The sequence below is a fragment of the Aulonocara sp. 'chitande type north' Nkhata Bay genome, linkage group LG4, assembly GCF_057382095.1.
Source record: "Aulonocara sp. 'chitande type north' Nkhata Bay isolate Kocher_YH1m ecotype deep benthic linkage group LG4, A_spYH_male_GT1.1, whole genome shotgun sequence".
In the NCBI taxonomy this organism is placed as follows: domain Eukaryota; kingdom Metazoa; phylum Chordata; class Actinopteri; order Cichliformes; family Cichlidae; genus Aulonocara; species Aulonocara sp. 'chitande type north' Nkhata Bay.
In genome coordinates this window covers 35,989,466-36,011,608 of record NC_141347.1, presented here as the reverse complement: position 1 = coordinate 36,011,608, position 22,143 = coordinate 35,989,466, and the positions used below count along the sequence as shown (strand labels likewise).

The following is a 22,143-nucleotide window of genomic DNA, read 5'->3' as shown; positions in this document are numbered from 1 at the left end:
TATAGTATTTCTGCTTTTTATAGGATTTGTACCTAATATAGTATTTCTGCTTTTTATAGGATTTGTGCTTAATATAGTATTTCTGCTTTTTATAGTATTTCTGCTTTTTATAGTATTTGTGCTAAAACATAGTATTTCTACTAAATGTAGTATTTATGCTTAATCATAGTATTTCTATATATTTCTGCCAGGTCCCCAGGCAGCCAATCCTCTGTGAGGACTGAGAAATTCAAATTTTCAAATCAGGGCCTGCACGGCTTCCCAGCCAATCATATATGTGTCCTGAGGCATTCAAATTTGCATATTGGGGCCTTCATGGCTTCTAAGCCAGCCAATCATATCTGAGGGCTGAGGGATTCAAATCCACAAATCAGGGCCTGCACAGCTTCCCAGCCAGCCAATCATGTATGTGGGCTCCAGGTATTCAAATTTGCATATTGGGGAATTCGTGGCTTCTAAGTAAACAAGTCATCCATGTCATATATCTCTAAAAATTCATATTTTAATGATAAATTGTCAACACTTGAAGATTCCCCCATCTCTTCTGAACAAAACGGTGTAAGAATGACCGCTCTAGCCCCTATGGTTAGGAAATTACGGTCATTTGTTTGAGGGGAGTCCTCACTATGTGAAATAAACTGAAAGAAGCAGGTCTATGTCTCTGTGCTGCGTGTGTAAAAAGATGCACCTGTTTTGGCGGGAAAACGTAAACAGCCTCTCTGATTGGTGGATTCAAATTCAGCAGCTCCCAGGCTGACCTAGAAACTTAGTCCTCTCTCCCTGTGTGTGTGTGTGTGTGTGTGTGTGTGTGTGTGTGTGTGTGTGTGTGTGTGTGTGTGTGTGTGTGTGTGTTTAGTGGGAGAGAGAGGACCCTGCCCTTATTTGACAGCATGTCATTGTAGGATTTAAATTGAACATAGTTAAACTGGTTGACTGGATTAGAGCCTGTGTTTGTGTGTCCCTCTGTGCATTTGTGTTTCAATAAGTTATTACTATTCTGCTAAATCATAGTATTTCTGGTACTTTTCGGTACTTGTGCTAAATACAGTATTTCTGCTAAATCATACCATTTCTGCTTTTTATAGGATTTGTGCTTAATATAGTATTTCTGCTAAATTATAGTATTTCTGCCAAATTATAATATTTGTGCTAAAACATAGTCTCAATTTAAAATTACAATATTCATAGTTCATCACAGTGTCTCTGGTAAATCACAATATTTCTGCTCTGTTGTACTATTTTTCTAAATCATAGTGTTTCTGTAATGTTTAAGTATTTTTGGCTAAATATATTCTTTCTGTTATCTTATACTATTTCTCCTAAATTCTTGTATTTTTGAGAAGTTATCATGTTTCTGGTAAGTTACAATATTTCTGCTAAATTCTGCTATGCTATTGTATTTCTGCCAAGTATTATGTTTCCTCTAAGATATTGCAGTTCTGCTAAGTTATTCCATTTTAGCAAACTTCTTTTGCTTCTGCAAAGTTTTTACAATTTCTGCAACTTTTCAGCTTTTTCAGCTACTTTTTGCATACAACTTCAGCTTTAAGCATCCACACTGCATTTTCGCAGGAAATGCAAATTTTTCTAGTTTAATTTGTTTTTGATTGAAATTGAATATTACTTAAACTCTCTTAAATTAACTTCCAATAAAAAAGGTTTATCATTGATTGAAATTCATTCAGAAATGTTTAACGAATGAGCTGTCACAACTTTCAAGTACAAAGTTTTATGAAGTCTGTCACATTCCCCCCTTTTTTCCTTTTTTCTCCTTTATTTATTTCTCCTTCTTTTTTCATTGTACTGTATATTGTTACTCTTATTTGCCTTGTATGTCTACTGTACAAACTGAACTGGAATGACTGACTGTTCGCTTTATAAGTTCAATAAAGTTTGGAGGAAAAAAAAAACCCTCTTCAGCCGCTCCCTTCTGCCGTATTTTGCGGCAAAATTATCCACACCCACCGCCGCGCTATGAATTGTGGGATATATGGTACCACGAAGCGTGCACCGGACCACGCTTGATATTTGGGGAAATCGACGGTGCATTTGGAGTATGCATTTGAAGTACACTTCGAATTGGGACAGCCGTCGTCGCGTGGCGGTGACGTAATCGCATTTAAAATGCGTACTTCAAGCGTGCAGTCTCTTAATTGGGACACAGCCAGAGAGAGAAAAGCAATATCAAAACATGTGGCCAAGAGTGAGCGAGCTGGAGAGACACAAGGACCATGACACTGACCAATAAGACCGGACTGGGTAACCTGGTTAAAGTGGCTGGTCAGACTTCAGGGAGGTCTCAGGTCCAGCTTTTGGACTTTTATAACAGGCAGGTGCTGAGGAAGGCGACCTCTGTCATGTTAAGTTTCAAACAAACCGTCTCTTTAGGTCATCGGTGTGAAGTGCCTGCAGAGAAAACCACGAGACATAGTGTCTTTATACCTGCTGCTATTATCGTGCTTAACAACACTAAACCATAACTGTTGTTGCCAACACTGTCACACACGGCACTTTCTTGCAGCTCTTGATAAAACTTGGGCTGTTCTGTTTGTTTTTCTTAAATGTCTGAGTTGTTTGATGAGTAGACATGCTGCAAATCAATTTCCCATTGGGGACAATAAAATGACCACTGACCAGGGTTTCCAGTTATTACAATAAAGCAATAAAGTGACACCAGTTAGATTCAAAAGGACCAAAGATGTACAAAAAGAAAGAAAATATCACAACCGCAAAGGTACAAAATTTTAAAAACACGCAAAGATGTAAAAGTATCGACACTAAAAAAGCAAAGAGGGAAAAATGACTGTCAGGAAATACACAATGGTATCAAACAGACAGAAGAATGACACAAACACAAACTGTGCTCATAGTCTGTGTTGGGTCACCTTTTACATGTCTGTGCACACAAAACAATGAAAAAATATAGTTTTAAAAAGATGCTCAGCGACCACAAGAAGCTACAAAGCAACACAACGAGGAACAAATTAACTGCAGGACGATAAAAGAGACGTATGAAACAACACAAAGAGATCAGCGTTGTTGAAATCTCCCAATTCTTTGAATCTTTGGGCTGAAGGAAGGACAATACTCGGTGTATCAATGCTCAATCAACAATCATTTATTTCCGTACAATTCAACAGTCAGAGCATTACAACGTCCGGACGGGAGAGATGCTACCAGAGGGTCAGGCACATGTCTCAAAATGGTGACGGGTTGCTCAGCTTTTTATAGTCTCTAGTGGCCCCCAGCTAGTCGTAAAAGCCAAAACATCACATTCTTTCTCTGTTACAGCGCCTAAGTTATGACCTCGGCAGTTGTTTCTCTGCTTTCTGTAAGGTGGGGGTGTGGAATGTGGTCTGTCTATCTCCCCTGTCTTTAGACACAGAGTCTCCTGCTTACAACCTTCTCTTCATGATTCAACACTTAAGCATGTCAAGAAAACAGTGTAACACATTCCCAGCAGATCAAGGATACAGAGTGATGCACATTTATCTAATGAACTAATATGTGAATATGTTCTGTTAACTCAAAAGTATAATGAGAACTAAACTACATACAGCTCACACACTCTATATTAAAGGGTATAATGTGATCTACAGCAGTATTCTAATTCAACTACTTTGATTACATATATAAGGTAACATATAATAACAGAATAATCTAATAGCGTCGATGTCTCTGCACACAAGCCCTCATCACTACAGAAGGACATCAATGTGATGATGTTGATCCTTAGAGTCACACTGGTAATGGGAAATATGTCAGCTGTATCCCTGTAAGCTGGTTTATGTTGTGCAAACGTAAGTCAGTCTGCAGCAGGACAATGGAAACTTTTGCAAATACAGCAGGAAAATGAGTGGACGGGAATTTCCTGTTTCCTTTTGAGTCTTTTGATAACCTGCTGTAGAGCTCATCTGCATCTGAGCAAGAGCATATATTTAGAAATATCAAAGAGACTAATTTCCTTTAAAACCTTAAATCGATCATGGAGAAAAACTGGAAAGAACCAAAATTCCTGTTCTGCCAAAAAGTCCCTGATCTATGAGCTGCTGGATGGCAGGAGTGAAACCTAACTCACACTAAGTACTCCAGCACATACTGCCTATAACCTAAAGTGAAGGACTTAACAGCACGTGAAACGAAACTGAAAGGAGGAGGTCTGTTTGTGGTATTTCCTCCTGAAAAAGAAGCAGAGTGAGGCACAGACTCCATTTTTGGACCAGCCTGCAGAGAGGTACGTGGACTCAGCAAACACACTTTTCTTCTTTTTTCCTTAAAAAGTCTGAATGTTTGCAGTAAACGTTGTCAGTACTGTGTGAATGAGGACATATTTACACTCAGCTGTGAACTTTCCGACTGATAAAAGCAGATTTATGTCAGTTTTATCAGGACTTAATGATGAACTTTTCAAATGTGTGAAAGTCCAGCGAGAGGTTTTCTGAATCACATTTCCGTGCAGGAAATGTGATTCAGAAAACCTGAGTTTGAAATTCTACTTATTGTGAAACAACTTTTCAGTGAGGTGATGATTTGTGAAATAAACGTGAACATTAAACAGAACATCGTCATCAGGCTTTCACAGCTACATGGACAGTGAGCCAATTCAAACTTATTCTATTACATGTTTATTTTTCTACAAATATTCATTTTTCCATTAATAACAGTCAAATTAAGTCAGGAAGAGCCGCTGACCTCTGAGGCCAGACACTCATCTTTGGCACAGCAAGTTTATCTTTTGTTTGTTTTTACTTTTGCAGTCAGAACTATAATCTGAACACACTGTTGTGCCAAATACGGTTTGCTTTTTAAAGATCTGAGGAAATAAAAAGGGGGGAAGAGGGGAGAAAATAAGAACATGACAGAGCACAGATAGAAATGCACGATGTATCACCAGCTGCTGCACCTGTGAGAAAAAACAAACATACAGCACCTGAAACACAAAAGCATGAAAATGCACAGATACATAAATCAACAATCTTCTTGTGAGTGTGTGAGAGAGAGAGAGCGGCATGAGCCAGAAACAGGAGCCCAGCACCCAGCAGAGCGTCCATGCCCACTTTGATAATGAAGTGATAATTCCCAATTTGAGAGATAACAAAAAAAAAGATTAAATGTATCTCATATCGTCAGATCTGACGCAACACAATGAAACACAACACCTGCCTGGACTGGAAAGTATTTAGGATTAACCACTGTTATTTTATAATGAGTTATAAATACTGTAAAAATCATTTAAAACACCTGATTTCTTATAATAACTCCCCATTTAATATAACTAACTCTCTATTTTAAAGTTCAGGCTTCTTGTTCTTAACGCTGTGATGTTCTCATGATTTCCTGCAGAGACAATCACACTAACATCCGAATCAGAAAAATGTACTTCCAGTGGGCTGAAGATGACTTCCTGCCTCCAGGGGTAATCCGACTGGATTGTGAAGGGCCAAGAGACGGTAGAACCTACGTCATGTACCACGGTACCACCAGTGCGAACGCTAAAAGAATCCTGATGACGGGTTTTGGCCAGTCTTATGATGGGATGCTCGGTCCGGGGGTCTACCTCAGCAGAGACCTGGAGAAAGCAAGTCGCTATCCCATTGGTCACCCTGAGTATGACAGAGTTGTCATTAAAGTTAAGGTCAACGTGGGACGGGTGATCGTCATCAACTATCAGAACCACCCACTTCAGAAGACCTGGCAATACAGTGGCTACGACACCGCCTGGGTGCCGCCCGGCTGTGGGATGGTGAAGAGCGGCCTGGAGGAGAATTGTGTCTGGGACCCGAATCGAATCTCGATCATCGGCACCATCAAACCAAAACCTGTCCAGGGCGCTGGAGGCAGCGCATGGGGCTATAGGTAAACTCAGGAGCAGGTTCTGATTATTTTGTACGTTCAAATGTATTTTTATATATTTGGATAAAATAAATGACGTGTTCTTCTGTAACCGTGTGACTGTAACCGAAGAATAAACGTGTCATTAAACTGAGCTGCTCTCTGTGTGTGTTCAACAAGATTTTTATATACAGTAGAACCAGTCATATATGAAGCCAGGTGAAACTACAGGTATGTCTTAAAGACATGAAGGCCTGGGCGACCTGTAATTTTCTACTTTTAAATTAAGACGTCTTTAAAACATTTGGCTCTAAAAATCAGACACACGGTGTCAGCACAATGAATTACAGCTGATTTTCAGGCTGAGAAAGACACTTTCTCTCGTCTTAGTGGACATATGTTAACTTTGTATGACACATTCTTTTGCAGCTTCGTCCTTGAGCTACAGAAACAAATGAAACACTGCTTTTCACTGATACCATCCAAGGCAGTCTTACACTGTGGCTTTTCAAGGACGTCACGTTACATCAGGTCACACTGTGCTCACACTTTAGTGTCTGTGTTGAGTAACAATAATAATCTTCCAAAGACAAAGAAGCAGCTTTATGTAGCACACAGGACTTCATCAGTGACTTCAAAGCTGAGCAGTGTTCATGAGACTTGTGATGGGAGGCTGTTCGTCCATCCTGCACGTGCAGCTGTTTAAATATCTGTCTGCTTTTGAACATGGACCACACCTCCTAGTTTAAATGCATCCCTGACTTCAGTTGCACGTGGACGCTGGCAGCACCTGCAGTTTGATCTGTGGTGGATAAACTTTCACCTCATGCAACCTTGTTTATAAAGTGGGTGTAGCTGCCAGTGTTATTAACAGTTAGATGCCTTTTGATGCCAGTTTTGCAGGCTGCGACTCACCCCAAAAGACACAGCTGCTCATAAGAGTGCGAAATGAAGAGGTAGTCAGCGATCAGCATCTGTGAGGTGGTTTCACAGCCCAAAGTCTCTGTGCTGACTTCATAAATCCAGCTTTGCACTTCATAATCGTTGCATTATTTGCCTCAGTGCCTGTATGCTTTGAGTAATGCTCGAATACTATGAAATTAGTATTTCTGTGTGTTTTTGCTTCTGTGACAGCCTCTCGTGATTTGATTGGATTCATATAAAACACCTTCCACAGATGCACCGCAGCCTGAGCATTTCTGCATGTTGGAGCTGAAGTTGAAGTCCAAATGAGTTAAATCAGACATTAAAGCTAAAGCTGTCAGTTTGCCAGTGAACGGTCTGTGCAACTTTGATCACGGCTGAAGAGAAGAGGAGCTCACGATGCAGTCAGAAACAAAACAGCACCACTAACAGGCTGATCGGTGGTGCAGGGCACTGGGTATGTTCTGGGCGTAGGTTTGTTGTCTGCTGTGAGTAAAGACATGTTACATCAACAATATTTATTAAATCATTCCAAAGACCATAATAATGTACAAACATGAAATAACTTAAAACACATGAGGTTACAGAGACAGTGGTGGATAAACGAGCAGGAAACACCTTCTTCTTCTTCAGATTTGTCTGGTGAAGCTTTGCAGCCTCTGCGGTGGACACACACCGAGTGACACACACCGAGTGACACACACCGAGTGACACACACCGAGTGACACACACCGAGCAGAGGAGGCTGATCTGAGGCAGCAGCAGAGCGTAAACAGAGATATTCCCTTTGTTTCCCATCAGAAGCTCAACTTCTGAGAGGTCAGCTGATATCAGTGCACAGCAGGACGCCACTATTGGCTGGATTGTGACTGACACATTTGAGAGGTTGCTCACTCCAGAGCCAGTGGGCGGAGCCTCACCTGGCCCAGCCTCACACTCCCACATCGACATCCTCTGATGCACGATCAACCCCGTGAGTCGTTTTTAGACCTACGACCTCAACGTTAGTGGGTTGTAGGGGTGGCAGTTTCAGAAGTGGTTAAGCTCAGGCACTAAAGGGGTCATTTACAGGTCGCATACAGTAACCAATGAAAGGCAGGCGGCACGTTTGGAGACAGCCTCTGGTGGACATTAGAGGAACTACAGCTCCATTTTTCAGCCTCAAAGGCTGGAGTCCAGGGAGGTGGGAGGTAGGCTCTGTAGGGAGCAGCACTCGTTAAAAAGTGGCGTTAACTATTTAACCATTAGTGACTCTTCCAGTGTTTAGTCTTCTTCTATTATTACTCAAACAGCTGCTGACACCACTGCTGAGCAGTTTTCCTTGTCTGATGTAGTGTCTACTTTATAAAGTTGGTTTTAGTCCAGTGTGATGTGAACGGAGGGAACACAGAGTTCAGTATTTACAGCCAGAAACACCTGGTGTGATGCTAACAGTCTGAGAACACGGAGGATTTGATGCTCTTGCACCGTCACAGTTAACAACAATCAGCTTTAAAATCCCAGTCGGTCAGTAAAAGGCTGTAAACAGCTTTTAGGAAATTAGCTTTAAAAACTCTAAAACAAACATTCTTGTGCTTGTTGATCTACAACAAAGTCTGTGCTGTCATTAAAAAATGGTTCATATAAAAGAAAGCACCGTAACAAACCACAGAAAACTCAAAAAAAGAGGAAGACTCTGAGGGAACGCAGGGCTCACGCCTCTCAGCTCTCTCCTTCTCCTTCATCCACTTCCTGCTTGATGACCGGAGTTCCTGAATAATGCAGAAGAAGAGATCAGTTGCAGGCTGCAGCTCGGCACTATGATCCGTTCCTGCTCTGAAACACTCGTACCGTCCAGTTTCTTCAGATTAGGGAGTCTCTTCGTGGCCTCGTCCATCCACGTCCCCTCGGCCGAGTGTTTCTCCTCCAGAGGATTTCCGACAAACACGAGGTCAACGAGGCACGGCAGCTCCGCCAGCCTCACAAACTCTCCTGCAACGCACACAAAACACAACATTCACCACAGCAACTTCACAAATCAACGAGTTAAAAAAACAACGCTGGATTCAAGAAAAATAAAAACTTATTTCACCTAAAGAAAACTTTCACAGTAGAACAGACAGCAGGCGCACCGGCGCTCTATAGATACCTTAGTAAATCTTAAAACACGGACTTGAGTAAATATCAGCCGACCGTCCTCCATGTTGTCCTACAGCTGATTGCGCTCTGCTCGATTATAAATCCCACTTTAGAGGACCACGACTGTCATCACCAGCTGCAGTCCAGCATGGAGGAGGAGGCTGTCTGACCGAGGGAGCGTCCAGAATCGGATCAGCCTGCCGGTGAGCAAACAGGAAGGCCTGGAGCTCGATGGTTACCAAACACTGTGTTATTAATAATACGATAGAGCTTTAATGCAATTGCACAGCAATGTGCCATGCTCCGGATGTTTCACAGAGGGAAAATGATAGAAGTTTTACTTCATGAGTAATGCTCGAATACTATGAAATGAGTATTTTGATTTGTTTTGCTGCTGTGAAGCCTCTGGACGCTATAAACACTACACAGCTTATACGAAAGGCAGATTTCAGTCAGTGAACCTAATCAGCACCACCTTAAATATAAACTGATGTAACAATAACTCACCACAGTGCAAGACTGAGATCACCAAAATCAAAATCATTCCTGCCTGTGACCATCTCCCTGTACAACTCCTCCATCTGATACACATAACATGTTGTATTGTTAAATAGTCTAGCCTGTTTTTGTTCATGTTACCGTGCCTAAGCAACTGTAACCCACATAATTTCCCTATCGATTAATAAAGTAAGCTGATTCTGATTCCTGTAAACTTCATCACATCACTGCAAACTAACCAGTTCGGTCTGCACTAAACTGGCTGGTATGTTCATCCAGAAAATCAGTAAAACTAGTTTGTTTTGCAAGAAATGTAACAAAAACACAATTCAGAGAAACATAATGTTTCTCGTTTGATTTATAAACTAAACTAAAATGAATGAGGCCAATACATGTAAGATCTCGCAGTCCTTAGTGTAAAAATAGTCTCTTATCTGCCCCTCCTGTCCTCTTTCATCTTCCTCCATCCATCTCACACATTGACATTTTTTCTCTCCCTGGAAAACAAAGCAACTGTTCATTTATCTCTCAGACAAACTGCAGACAAAGTGTTTGTGTGTGATCATTGTCGAGCTGTTTGAAATCACCTGACATTTATATAAATATTACTCTATTCATGCTCGCTAGTCTTTTGTAGCTGGCTAAAGGCGCAGCAACGGCAACTTTACATCGGCACCATGAACCCGTCACAGCGATGAAGGAAAAAGGACCGCGGGATGTTTTTGTGTTCTTATTACTGAGCGAGCATCACCACACCTGCTCTAACCCCCGCTTACCCCAGTCTTTGACCAGGTTGTTGGACATGTAGAGGACTTTCAGGTTCTTCAGGCACTGGATTCCCTTCAGCTTCTCTATCTGGTTATAAGAGATCCACAACTCCTCCAGTATGTCACCTACAGCCTCCTGCTCTCTCACACACACACACACACACACACACACACACACACACACACACACACACACACACACACACACACACACACACACACACACACACAGAATCAATGTAAAATAATTCACACAAAAAATGGATCCTGGAATTTAAAAAAAAACCTTGGTTATTATTATTACTTTTAGTTTTACTGTTATGATTATGAATGTAACAAAAGCATTTTCCAAATATGTGATGAAGAATCATCTCGTTATCTTATTATTCATGTGACCTCTTGCCAGGTTGTTGATGATGATGTTGGGTTAAGTGAAGCCAGATCACAGACAGACATCCTGGATCTGTTGAACCTGTGTCGTAGGTTTCAGGTCAACATGCTGTCATGTTAATAATGTCGGGATAAACACAGAGTTTCTGGTGGTAATATTCTTTTTATGACACAGGTATGAAAAGATAAAGGAGAACATTTTGCATTTGTCAAATCTAAAGTGCTTGGAAACTTTAGACCCGGCAACAACTCAGTCATCATGCGTCTTAACTTGTGGCCGTGCATTATTTGTCTCACCCACGTCCCCAGGACGCCTCAGTGTCCCGTGTGACTCACCAGCCCTGCGAACGACTTGATGTTGTTCCTTCCTAAAGACAAAATCTTCAGGTTCTCTGGAAGGACCAAACATCCCATTAGAACAACACGTTTCCATCTGTGGTCAGAGTGTGTGTGGGTGTGTGTGTGTAGTCAGCACTCACTCAGGCCGTTGAGGTTTGTTATCTTCTCGATGCAGTTTGTGGACAGAGACAGTTTCCTGTGAAGAAAGCGACACAACAACACGTGATGGATTTGAAGGATGAGTGTTTGGCCCAAACCTGCCACTGCTGCTGTTTTTAAGGCTGTTTCTGGGTGTCCTCCTGTTCTGCTGACCCGCACAGTTTAACATGAACAAGTGAAGTACTTCTGACTTTATGAGACGGCGTCCCGTCTGCACGACTCACTCGCAGTTTGTTAGCGTGGAGAGCGATGCGTCCATCTTCTCTATAGGAGGAATCTGACCGTACAGCTTGACGGCTTTTGCCTCGCTTCGTTTCTCGCCTGACTTCTCCTCCTGCACACACACACAGTCACATACATGTACACACTGTGGCAGCCAATGTGTGAGTCTGGGTGGTGTCGTTCTTGGACATTAAGGTGTCTGAATCTGCAGAGCTGATTGTGGAATTCAAGATGAATCCTATGACTGTCTCTCCTGTGGTGGTAACCTATTTTGTGTAGCAGTGTAAATATCTTGGCACGTGAATCAGTGATGAGCTTCAGGTGGACAGAAAAGAATAATGCTCATAAAGACCTTTAAATCTTTGGACTATCTGCCTTCTGAGCTCAGAATGTTGACATTATTTTTCAGAGCTCTGGTTGGTCTGATAGGCAGTGATTTCATGCTTGATCTTGGACTAGAGCTGCTGGGAAGCAGGTTAAGGTCTGCAGCACTGGTAACCATGGTGATATAAAGCCAAAGTTTTCTGAATGAGTCTCAAAGCCTGTTTCAGAGTACAGCCCACTGCTGTCTTTCTAAAGGAAATTATTTTTCCATGTGTTTTATGTGATGTTTTGTTTGGTTTACATCCGAGTCCACTGTATTATGATTGATTGATTGATTGATTGATTGATTGATTGAGTGTGTGTGTGTGTGTGTGTGTGTGTGTGTGTGTGTGTGTGTGTGTGTGTGTGTGTGTGTGTGTGTGTGTGTGTGTGTGTCGCACCCATTTGGCCAGCGCGTCTTTCACAGTCATTGCTTTTGCCTGGAAACATCAACATTTAGACCAATCAGAAACATGTCCGATTTAAAGTGTGATGATAACACAAACAAACACTCTGGTTTGGGCTAACATAACAATAAGAACCATCTTAATATCAATGATAATAATAGTTCACTATAGATTTTTAATGTTGGGCTCGATGCTGACTCTTCACACACAGCCGAAGAAGAGATTAATCCAGCTTCTCCTTCAGGACTCTGCTGCTGTTTTCCGGCTACTTAACGAGCTAAGGAGCTAATTAAAGTTAGCCTGTGTTAGCCGGCGGATGTGGCGCTGCTTCGTGTTTCCGGCCGGTAAAACGCTCAGACATGAGGTGACTCCGAGCTTCTGTCAGTTTTTAGAGGTACCATCACGCAAGCAGCAGCTCAAAAACGGCAAAAAGCTCCAAAACCAACCGAAAACACAAACACTCACCATGTTCGCGTCTGATGTCCACTGCTGTTGCTATGGTACTGTCGGGGACCGGCTGCACATGCGCACTGTACTTGACCCGTATTAGAGGTAAAATTTAACTAGAAAGAAATAAAAGTAATCTGCTACAAGTCGTTGTTGACCTGATAAAAGCAAAGTATTGTTATTCAAGATTATACTATTCAAGACTGTAGTAGTAATAGTACTAATAGTGATAATATAAATCATTGTAGCATAAAAGGACACTTCTATTTGTTTCCATTTCTTTAGTTGAACTTATAAAAAATGCCAAAGACAACAGTTTTACAGGTGTAAATAGTATTTTTGCTTCAAAAAGGTAAATCCCAGAGACAAAAACGTGGGTTATCTCAGTTGGTGTGCAGTATGTTCTTAAAGAAATTGGGTAAGCTAGACAAGTAAAGGAAAAAGATAGTGTCAGGCCTATAACAAACTATCTACAACAGAAGAACAGCATATGAAAGTCATGCCCTTAAAAAAACAGGAAAAAAAATCCAGATCCTGACAATCCACATGAGAATTGCATCTGGACCTTCAGCTGATCCATGAAGGAAGGGAAAGAGGGAAATGTTTGGTTCAATTTGTCAGTATATACGGAGGAGGAGAGAGGTATAAGTGAGGGTCTACATCCATCCAACACAGTGGAGTGTCTGTCGTGGTTTAGAGCTAAATTCTAGTGGGTGGTGTTGGAGATCTTTCCAAAACTGATGGAATTCTGAACACAGAAAAGTTCATTTTGATCAACCATGCAGTGTCATCTGGGAAGCATCTGATTGCTAACAGCTTCATTTTTCAGACAATGACACCAATGCACTGCAGTAAAATCATATAAAATATAAAACACACTAGAAAACCTTCAATCGTGGATTTCTGAAATGCTTTTTAAAAAATAAACAGCTGACAAGACAACAAGGATATCGATTAAAGAGACCCACGTTCCCTGTAATCAGTCTTATTTGAATCAAACTCTGACTTCTTGCAGGATTAAAAGGCACTTATAAGGTTTGTGTTTTTACCTCCTTCACAGGACCTGCAGTCCTGACTGTAGAAAACAAAGAATCATGTTTCAGCCTGATGAGACGAGCATTGGAAGTGGAGATGGCAAATCAACTAAAGATGCATGAAGTTAAAAAGGAAGCAGCTGAATTAACTGATGACACATAAACCTTGTTTTTAAACCTCGGCTTCTCAAATCTACCAGAACAACGAGTCAAATGTGACACATGAGTCATCAGTGATGAAGTTTGTGCACTTTTGCTTCACTGCTTTGATTTCTATTGTTGTTCCCATTGTTTGGACTCTGTGTCATCATCGTCTCATCTAACAGGCAGAAATCTGAAAAATTGAGCAGTTCTCTAAAAAAACACTAGAGTTACATCTGCACGTACGTAGGATTTTTTTTTGTCAAATTTAATTTGCAAAATCTGTCCATCCAGATCAAAATAAAACAGTTTGCCTGGTTCATAAAAAAAATGTAGCCACCAGCGGGCATTGGTTAGAATGAAACTCCTTTATTGAAATTGCACTGACACGATGCTTTATACTGTGTATACAGTGGGGCAAAAAAGTATTTAGTCAGCCACCGATTGTGCAAGTTCCCCCACTTAAAATGATGACAGAGGTGGAAAATAAGTATTTGGTCACCTCAAACAAGGAAAATCTCTGGCTCTCTCAGACCTGTAACGTCTTCTGTAAGAAGCTTTTCTGTCCCCCACTCGTTACCTGTATGAATGGCACCTGTTTGAACTCATCATCTGTATAAAAGACACCTGTCCACAGCCTCAAACAGTCAGACTCCAAACTCCGCCATGGCCAAGACCAAAGAGCTTTGGAAGGACACCAGGAAAAGTATTGTAGACCTGCACCAGACTGGGAAGAGTGAATCTACAATAGGCAAGCAGCTTGGTGTGAAAAAATCAACTGTGGGAGCAATCATCAGAAAATGGAAGACATACAAGACCACTGATAATCTCCCTCGATCTGGGGCTCCACGCAAGATCTCATCCCGTGGGGTCAAAATGATCATGAGAACGGTGAGCAAAGATCCCAGAACCACACGGGGGGACCTGGTGAATGACCTGCAGAGAGCTGGGACCAAAGTAACAAAGGTCACCATCAGTAACACACTACAACGGCAGGGAATCAAATCCCGCAGTGCCAGACGTGTTCCGCTGCTGAAGCCAGTGCATGTCCAGGCCCGTCTGAAGTTTGCCAGAGAGCACATGGATGATACAGCAGAGGATTGGGAGAATGTCATGTGGTCAGATGAAACCAAAGTAGAACTTTTTGGTATAAACTCAACTCGTCGTGTTTGGAGGAAGAAGAATACTGAGTTGCATCCCAAGAACACCATACCTACTGTGAAGCATGGGGGTGGAAACATCATGCTATGGGGCTGTTTTTCTGCCAAGGGGACAGGACGACTGATCCGTGTTAAGGACAGAATGAATGGGGCCATGTATCGTGAGATTTTGAGCCAAAACCTCCTTCCATCAGTGAGAACTTTGAAGATGAAACGAGGCTGGGTCTTCCAACATGACAATGATCCAAAACACACCGCCCGGGCAACAAAAGAGGGGCTCCGTAAGAAGCATTTGAAAGTCCTGGAGTGGCCTAGCCAGTCTCCAGACCTCAACCCCATAGAAAATCTGTGGCGGGAGTTGAAAGTCCGTGTTGCTCGGCGACAGCCCCAAAACATCACTGCTCTCGAGAAGATCTGCATGGAGGAATGGGCCAAAATACCAGCTACTGTGTGTGCAAACCTGGTAAAGACCTATAGTAAACGTTTGACCTCTGTTATTGCCAACAAAGGTTATGTTACAAAGTATTGAGTTGTATTTTTGTTATTGACCAAATACTTATTTTCCACCCTGATTTACGAATAAATTCTTTACAAATCCTACCATGTGGATTCATGGATTTTTTTTTTCACATTCTGTCTCTCACAGTTGAAGTGTACCTCTGGTGCAAATTACTGACCTCTGTCATCATTTTAAGTGGGGGAACTTGCACAATCGGTGGCTGACTAAATACTTTTTTGCCCCACTGTAACTGCTTAAAGGTTAATCAGGCTAGCTTAATGAAGTAGCAGTAATTGCTATTTTTGTTCACTTACAATGTGCCATTTAAGTAATTACATATAAAATCTAATTGAATTAAAATCAAACTAGAATAATAAAGAATAAAGAGAAACAGGAACTCAACATTGTGAGTAGCTCACAGCATTTACACAATTAACATGAACACGAAAGCTACCAGTAAGAGTTTGTTTGTTTGTAAGCTTTTGGGGCTTTACCAGTTCATAAAAATAAAGAATAATTAGGATTAAATAAAATAATTTAAAAAAAACATATACAAGAGATTTTAGCTAAGTGTATTAATGTTTATTTATGTTATATATGTGTTATAAGTTATTTATTCAGCACTGCTAAAAGCTAACCAGCCAAGCTGAGCAGAATAAAGAAGACCCCTGTAATTATCCATCCATCCTCTTCCACTTATCCAGTCCAGGGTCAAGATGCACCCCACCTCCTGCTCCACCCAGGGTCTTCTTGCTGTGAGGCAAAAGTGCGAACCACATGCCAGCGTAATTCTATAAAGCCCAATTAAAAAAAAAAAGAAAAATACTGGTTTTAATCACATTTTCTTAAACTCGCTGTAGTTCTTTGGTCATCTGTGCACTGTGGAGAAATAAGCAAAGAAACAACCAAAGTTGACTCAGAGTTTATTAAGAAAATTTGAGCAAAAGATTAAAAAAAAAAACCCCCAACAAAATCTAAAAATTAGTCTCCATCAAAATACAGAAGGCATCTCTCAGCAAACAGCTTTGACCAACTCGAGTTAGCAGCTCGACATTAACTGAATATCTGAAGTCGTGACTCCAAACTGCTGCACATTATCAGTCCGTCAGAGGCACGATGTGAAGCACACAGATTTACATCATGTAACCGCCTGCATGTGTACTAAACAATAAAACGTTACATTGTTGTCGTTTGTTTGGGGCTTGAAGTACAAAGTTAGACCACGAGGCCGCCCGTGTAATAGGATAAAATGTCTGAGAGCAAACTTTTGTTATATTCTGCGATAGCGTTATAGCAGGATGTTAGCGTTTGATGCTCGACCTATATGTGGGTGAAGTTGGAATAATGACAGAAAAGCATTTAACGAAACAAAGCGTTAAACACGTTATGGGTTATGGGGGCTTTTCAACGTAACTACCAGAATTTCTCCTTTGGTGTGTAAACTAAAAAGCTGGATTTGATTTTTAAACTTTGTTTCCTCCCTGAAAAACAAACAAAAACATTAACTTCTTTGACATTTACACCTAATTCAAAATTTCAAGTTATTTTCTCAGACGTGTGAGACGCGTTTTGATGCACGCTAAATCATCCAGGTAAGGAGCATTGGGAAGAAGCATTTCATCCAAGTGACTTCTTCAGTCTCAGCTGACAGTGAGCTCGGTTCTCACAATGAAAACACTTCGCCCAGAAGAAAATCAGCTTTCAGGGAAGTTTCAGGTGCGTCATGCAGAATTTTGGGTTTCTCTTAGAGAAACCTTATTTCTCTTAGACTCCAGGAGCTACTCTAGTGGAGTCAATAGAAATATGAAGCTGATGAATCTATTATGGCTGCTATAACCAAATATGGCTTTAACCCCTCAATGCCTAGTGCATTATATTTGATGTTTTTGAGACTTCTACATCATCAGTGTGATTTTTCCCCCCAGATGTAACAAATATGATACAAATTAAAAGTCATATATGAAAATAAAATGTAATTATTTTTATAAAGAAATTTGTCAAATGGTTCAAAGACTGCCCGTTTTCAAAAACTCTTAATTTTCTGGCACTTAATATTATTTTACATTTTGGGTTTTAAGTGATTAAAAAGAAAACAAAACTGTGTTGGAGATTTAAAAAAGTCTAATAATTCAAATTGTCCCTTAGAAACATCGGACGAGTCAGAAATGTGTTCTCTGCCTTTCTTTGGTGCAATGTGGGTCGTCCTTTAGTCTTTACCTTCACCGTGAGTCACGCCGAGCTCAATATTACTGGAACGTTTGGAGTCACAGCCGCCTTATTTTTGGAACAATAAGCCACCTTTGGATATTTTCCTTCCAACATTATATTCAGGACCAATGATGCATGAAGACGATATAAATTCTGTCAGTTTTTCACAATAAAATTCAAAAACATCTTCATTTTCAAAATCTTTATTTACACAGCAGTCACTTCCCAGACGTGTGGCTCTTCATGTGCAGCCTCACATACGTCTTTCGGTGGAAGCCTTTCCCGCAGACCTCGCAGCGGTACGGTTTGACTCCCGTGTGCGTGCTGCTGTGCTGCTTCAGGCTCGTTTGGTCGCTGAAGCCTCGGCCGCAGACGTTGCACAGAAACGGTTTCTCCCCCGTGTGCGTCCTGATGTGCCGCAACATGTTGTGTCTGCAGTTGAAGGATTTCCCGCACTCATTGCACAGAAACGGTTTCTCCCCGGTGTGAATCCTCATGTGCATCTCCAGGTTTCCGTGCCCGTCGAAACACTTACCGCACACTTCGCAGACCTTCCCGCTTTTGTGAGTCTTCAGGTGACTTTTCAAGTTTTCCTCAGAATCAAAATTCATCCCGCACACGCCGCAGACATCTGTGGCGTGACTTTTGGCGTGATTCACCAGAGAAACCACCGAGTGGAACATTTTCCCGCATACTTCGCATATAGCCCGGGACTTTTTTGACTGCGATGTCTTGAGCCCCTTGTCGCCGTCATCGTTAACCGATGAGTTTTCTGGATTGCGGGTTTTCTTGCGGATATGAACCAGCAGGTGGCGCTTCAGAGTCGAGTAGTCATTGAAGCATTTCCCACAGATGGTGCAGGTGTACGGTTTTTCCCCCGTGTGTATCCTGATGTGTCGCACCATGTTGTGACGGCAGTTGAAGGATTTCCCGCACTCGCTGCACAGGAACGGTTTCTCCCCCGTGTGGATCCTCATGTGCGTCTCCAGGTTGCTCGAGGTCCCGAAACACTTCCCGCAGACGCTGCAGATCTCCGCTTTCACGTGAGTTTTCACGTGACTGTGAAAGCTCTCCTCGCTGTCGAAACGTTCCCCGCACACGCCACAGACGTCCTTGGGGTGAATCTCCATGTGGTTCACCAAAGAGATGTTGGCGTGGAAGCCTTTCCCGCACACTTTACAGCAGATTCTGGATTTGAGTTTTTTGGCCAGGTGCAGTGTCGGCGCCATCGGTACACGAGGCCCCTTCTTCTTCTTCGGCTTCCACTCGTGGCTTCTGTCGCTGTCGTCGCTCTGAGAATCCACACTGGCCCTCCACTCGTCATCGCTGTTGACAGTCGAGGAGCTGGAGGAGGCCTCGTCATTGTCTTCCACAGTCACTTCTTCCTGCGCCTGCTCCTGTTCTGTGGACGTGCTGGGTAGAGGATCGCCACCGCCTCCTTTAGTGCTCGGAGAGCTGGGCTGATGCTTGAAGATGAACCCGATGGCGCTATCCTCCTCCCCTTCAACCTCTTGCAGCGCCTGCTCTTCCTCCTCCCTCAGCTCCTGAAGCGGGTGCTGTGGCTGCTCCTCGTCCTCCTCCTGGTTCTTGTCCGTCTGTAGAGATTCTTCATTCTTCAAGTCTTGACCGGGGCTCCACTCCAGCTCACACTGCTCCTCTGCCTGCTGCTGATCCTCAGGGAAGTCCTCGTCCCAGACAGTCAGCGCGAGCTGCGGCTGGTCTGCAGAGAGAGAGAAAAAAAAAGTTCAAACTTTCAGGAAACAGTGATGTCATCAAGAGCCATGATACAAACTATACTCCAGATACCACCACAAATAACTGACTGAGGGCTACATTTTATTCTGATCTGCAAATTTGACAGATAAACAAAAGTGTTCATCAATGGTTCAAGACTGACATTTAAAACAAACAAATAAAAATCAGACAACTGATATTTTGTCTTCCAGACAGGAAGAATGAAGAGATTTCCCCTAATATTTGTTATGCATAGTCCCCGCCCCCTGGAGGGGAGGAGTCTGTAATCAGGTCTGTTTGTCTGTCTCTTAGTAATCTAGCATCTAGAGTTTCAACATATCATTTTCTAACTTTGTGTGATTGTTGATACCAATAACGGCTCAAGCTGATTTAGTTTTGCTGCATATTTGGTCAAAGTCGCACCAAATGTGAAAATCAGTAAAAACTTCATATTACCCAGTTTTCTATGGATCGTCTTCAAACTTCACAATAATACACTAGACCTCAGGGCACATGAGTGCTTAGGTTTTAGATCTCTCTTATAGAGTGTGTTTCACCTCTCTATGCTCTCTCCCCCCCCCCCCCCCCTTATCCTGGTAATGCTGGAGGTCGCTTCCTGTTAAAAGGGATTTCTTCCTTCCCATCCTTGCCACGATCACCTCACAGGGGATTGTCTGACTGTTGAGGTTCCCTCTCTTTGTATCAATATTCAGCTTTTAAGCCCTAACTTAAAGTTAAGTTACACTTGGTAGTTTTAAGTTTAGCTTAATTCACTTTTATTTATATGGCGCCAAATCACAACAACAGTTGCCTCGAGAAGCTCTACAGTTATGATCAGTCACGGATCGGCCTCCCCAGAGCCCGGACCTCAACATAACTGACACAGTATGGGATCATCCCGACAGAAAACAGAACGAAAGTCAGAAATATCCAAGGAAGATCTTTGAATGTCCTTCAAGAACCCTGCAGAGCTATTCCTGAACACCACTTGCACATTCTAAGGAGCTTGGATAGAAAGCGACTGGACTTGTTTAAGTGTGTTGAAGACATTTCACCGCTCATGCAAGAAGTTTCTTCAGTTCTAAAACCAAATGGTGGAGAGGCCCAGGTATTTAAGGCCTAGTGGGAGTTGTCCCTTAAGTGTGCTCTTTATTAATCACGTGCCTCATCATATGAGTCAAGGTGTGGACAGAAGCGTGGGTCATTTTTAGCAGAGGTTTCAGGTAAAACCACTGTGAGACCTTCACTCCCTGACTGAGAACCTACACAGACTCTGCTTGGAAATGTTTCAATACAAAGAGCATTGGTGTTGCTCAAGACTTGTGCAGATCACTGTAATATTTGCATGTGGAGAAATAAAATTGTCTTACTAAATGTGTCTGTGGAGTTTGGTGTCCCAGCAGCAGTCTCTTCATGAAAACCAGCCCGTAAAAGTTCATTTTTCTCAGACTGTAGAGCAGCTCGGTGAATCACTTGTCAGACTTAAATGTCATGCTTGGGTAACAAACAAACGAATAATATATATATATATATATATATATATATATATATATAGTTTGAGAGAATTTAATGAGCAAACACTGTCTTTTGAACTGTTGAAATGAGGCCAAAGAAAGTTTGTCAATCTAAACTTAAAGCCGTTAATTGAATAACAAAGCAAGTCACGCTAGTCAGAAATAGGCTTCCAGACTTTGTCAGGTGAACATCTTTGAATTCAGAGGCGGAAACGATTTATTTCGAAAAGTTCGGCGCCCTGACGGTCACCTTTCAATCAGTCATTTAAAGTTTCTATTGCTCAGAGTGTGAGGCAGCTTTGTCAATAACTTTTATGCCGAATTCAAAAGCATACTTTGAAATTAAGGAATGTGTTTTTATTGAGGTTGGGACCTTTGCTTTTAAATGGGAAACGTTAAATCTGCAGATTTTTTGAATGGGGTACCACTGGGCAGACATGCTGCCCCAGATGGGCCTGTTTCCAGTGCGGCCTGTTAGCGGACAACCTGAAGGGCTGAAGACACGCCGGCAGCTCACAGACCTGAGTGTTTGCCGGCGTACGTCTCTGATCTGGACTCTCTCTGCAGCATCCGTCGCTGGCGGCGGATCTCCCGTTTGGACAGCAGGATCTCCTCCTCATAGCCCGCGATGGTCTTCTTCACCGCCTCCAAGATGTCGTCGGCGGCCGCGGCCAGCCGCTCGTTAACGAGCACTCTGAGCAGCTGGATGCTGGACATGACCGAGAGCCCGATGAGCCAGAGACGTGGAAACAAGAGCTTTCTGTTTTCAGACGCTGATTTCTGAAGAGAAAACAGCAGCACAATGTGCTAAAGGACTACTGTCAAGATGGCGCCTATGTTCGTCTGACAGGAAGAATTACGGTTAGCTGGGCTTCTTTTCAAAATAAGAGCTTCAAGTTGATAGCTGTTGAGATTATTGCATAAAAGCAGGTTTTAGTTGGATTTTGCACAGGTAAATTAAGTTTGTTTTTATGATAAACACCAAAATGACAGAACAGGGAGCTCACTTCTTTCTGACGCACATCAGAGCTTTACAAACTCCAAAGCATTCCTAACATGAACATCAGCAGGTAGGGACCAAGATTACCCTTTAAATCAGGTTATATAACCTATTTTAAAAGGTAATCTTTCTCCCTTACAGGTACTTTTTGTAATTACCCTCTACATGTTTTAGCTGCAAGTGAAACCAGGTGGCAGTGTTTTACCAGGAGGTGATTCGAGGGGTTTTCAATTGCGTGCTTCTCTTTATTCGTTTTTAGTCTCACAGGACTGGAATGGGATCAAATCGGCGCTGGACGCTCTCTCTCTCTCTCTCTCTCTAATGCAGGGGTGGGCAACTCCAGGCCTCGAGAGCCGGTGTCCTGCAGGTTTTAGATGTGTCCTTGAT

The 22,143-nt window shown here is 42.2% G+C and overlaps 3 protein-coding genes across 5 annotated transcripts in view; 1 reads left to right on the top strand and 2 right to left on the bottom strand.

Moving 5' to 3' along the window:
• The window catches only part of LOC147333196 (uncharacterized), a 28,371-nt gene extending 22,385 nt beyond the window's left edge, over nucleotides 1-5,986 (top strand). Inside the window, exons 5-7 of the mRNA XM_086290825.1 lie at nucleotides 3,737-3,746; nucleotides 4,152-4,234; nucleotides 5,344-5,986. Coding sequence (XP_086146951.1) covers nucleotides 3,737-3,746; nucleotides 4,152-4,234; nucleotides 5,344-5,860 — 610 coding nt within the window. The 3' untranslated portion in view covers nucleotides 5,861-5,986. The remainder of the gene's footprint in view (nucleotides 1-3,736; nucleotides 3,747-4,151; nucleotides 4,235-5,343) is intronic.
• Nucleotides 5,987-7,259: 1,273 nt separating this feature from the next.
• On the bottom strand, nucleotides 7,260-12,557 carry LOC147333195 (dynein axonemal light chain 1-like). Of its 2 annotated transcripts, none has more exons than XM_086290198.1 (8): nucleotides 12,485-12,557; nucleotides 12,014-12,052; nucleotides 11,252-11,361; nucleotides 11,009-11,064; nucleotides 10,866-10,921; nucleotides 10,149-10,275; nucleotides 8,587-8,727; nucleotides 7,260-8,507 (listed from the first exon to the last, which is right to left on the bottom strand). In XM_086290198.1, exons 1-8 carry the CDS (start codon nucleotides 12,485-12,487, stop codon nucleotides 8,458-8,460), a joined length of 582 nt encoding a protein of 193 aa, XP_086146324.1. In that variant the 5' UTR covers nucleotides 12,488-12,557; the 3' UTR covers nucleotides 7,260-8,457. The 2 variants fall into 2 exon arrangements, with proteins under 2 accessions (XP_086146324.1, XP_086146325.1); XM_086290199.1 differs by lacking the exon at nucleotides 12,485-12,557 and adding an exon at nucleotides 12,218-12,439.
• Nucleotides 12,558-16,206: 3,649 nt separating this feature from the next.
• On the bottom strand, nucleotides 16,207-22,094 carry LOC147333194 (uncharacterized). 2 transcript variants are annotated; one of them, XM_086290197.1, is made up of 3 exons: nucleotides 21,962-22,094; nucleotides 21,278-21,536; nucleotides 16,207-19,228 (listed from the first exon to the last, which is right to left on the bottom strand). In XM_086290197.1, the coding sequence occupies exons 2-3, from the start codon at nucleotides 21,471-21,473 to the stop codon at nucleotides 17,727-17,729; spliced, it is 1,698 nt and encodes a 565-aa protein (XP_086146323.1). In that variant the 5' UTR covers nucleotides 21,474-21,536; nucleotides 21,962-22,094; the 3' UTR covers nucleotides 16,207-17,726. The 2 variants fall into 2 exon arrangements, with proteins under 2 accessions (XP_086146323.1, XP_086146322.1); XM_086290196.1 differs by lacking the exon at nucleotides 21,962-22,094 and having other exon boundaries at nucleotides 21,278-21,633.
• Nucleotides 22,095-22,143: the final 49 nt, after the last annotated feature.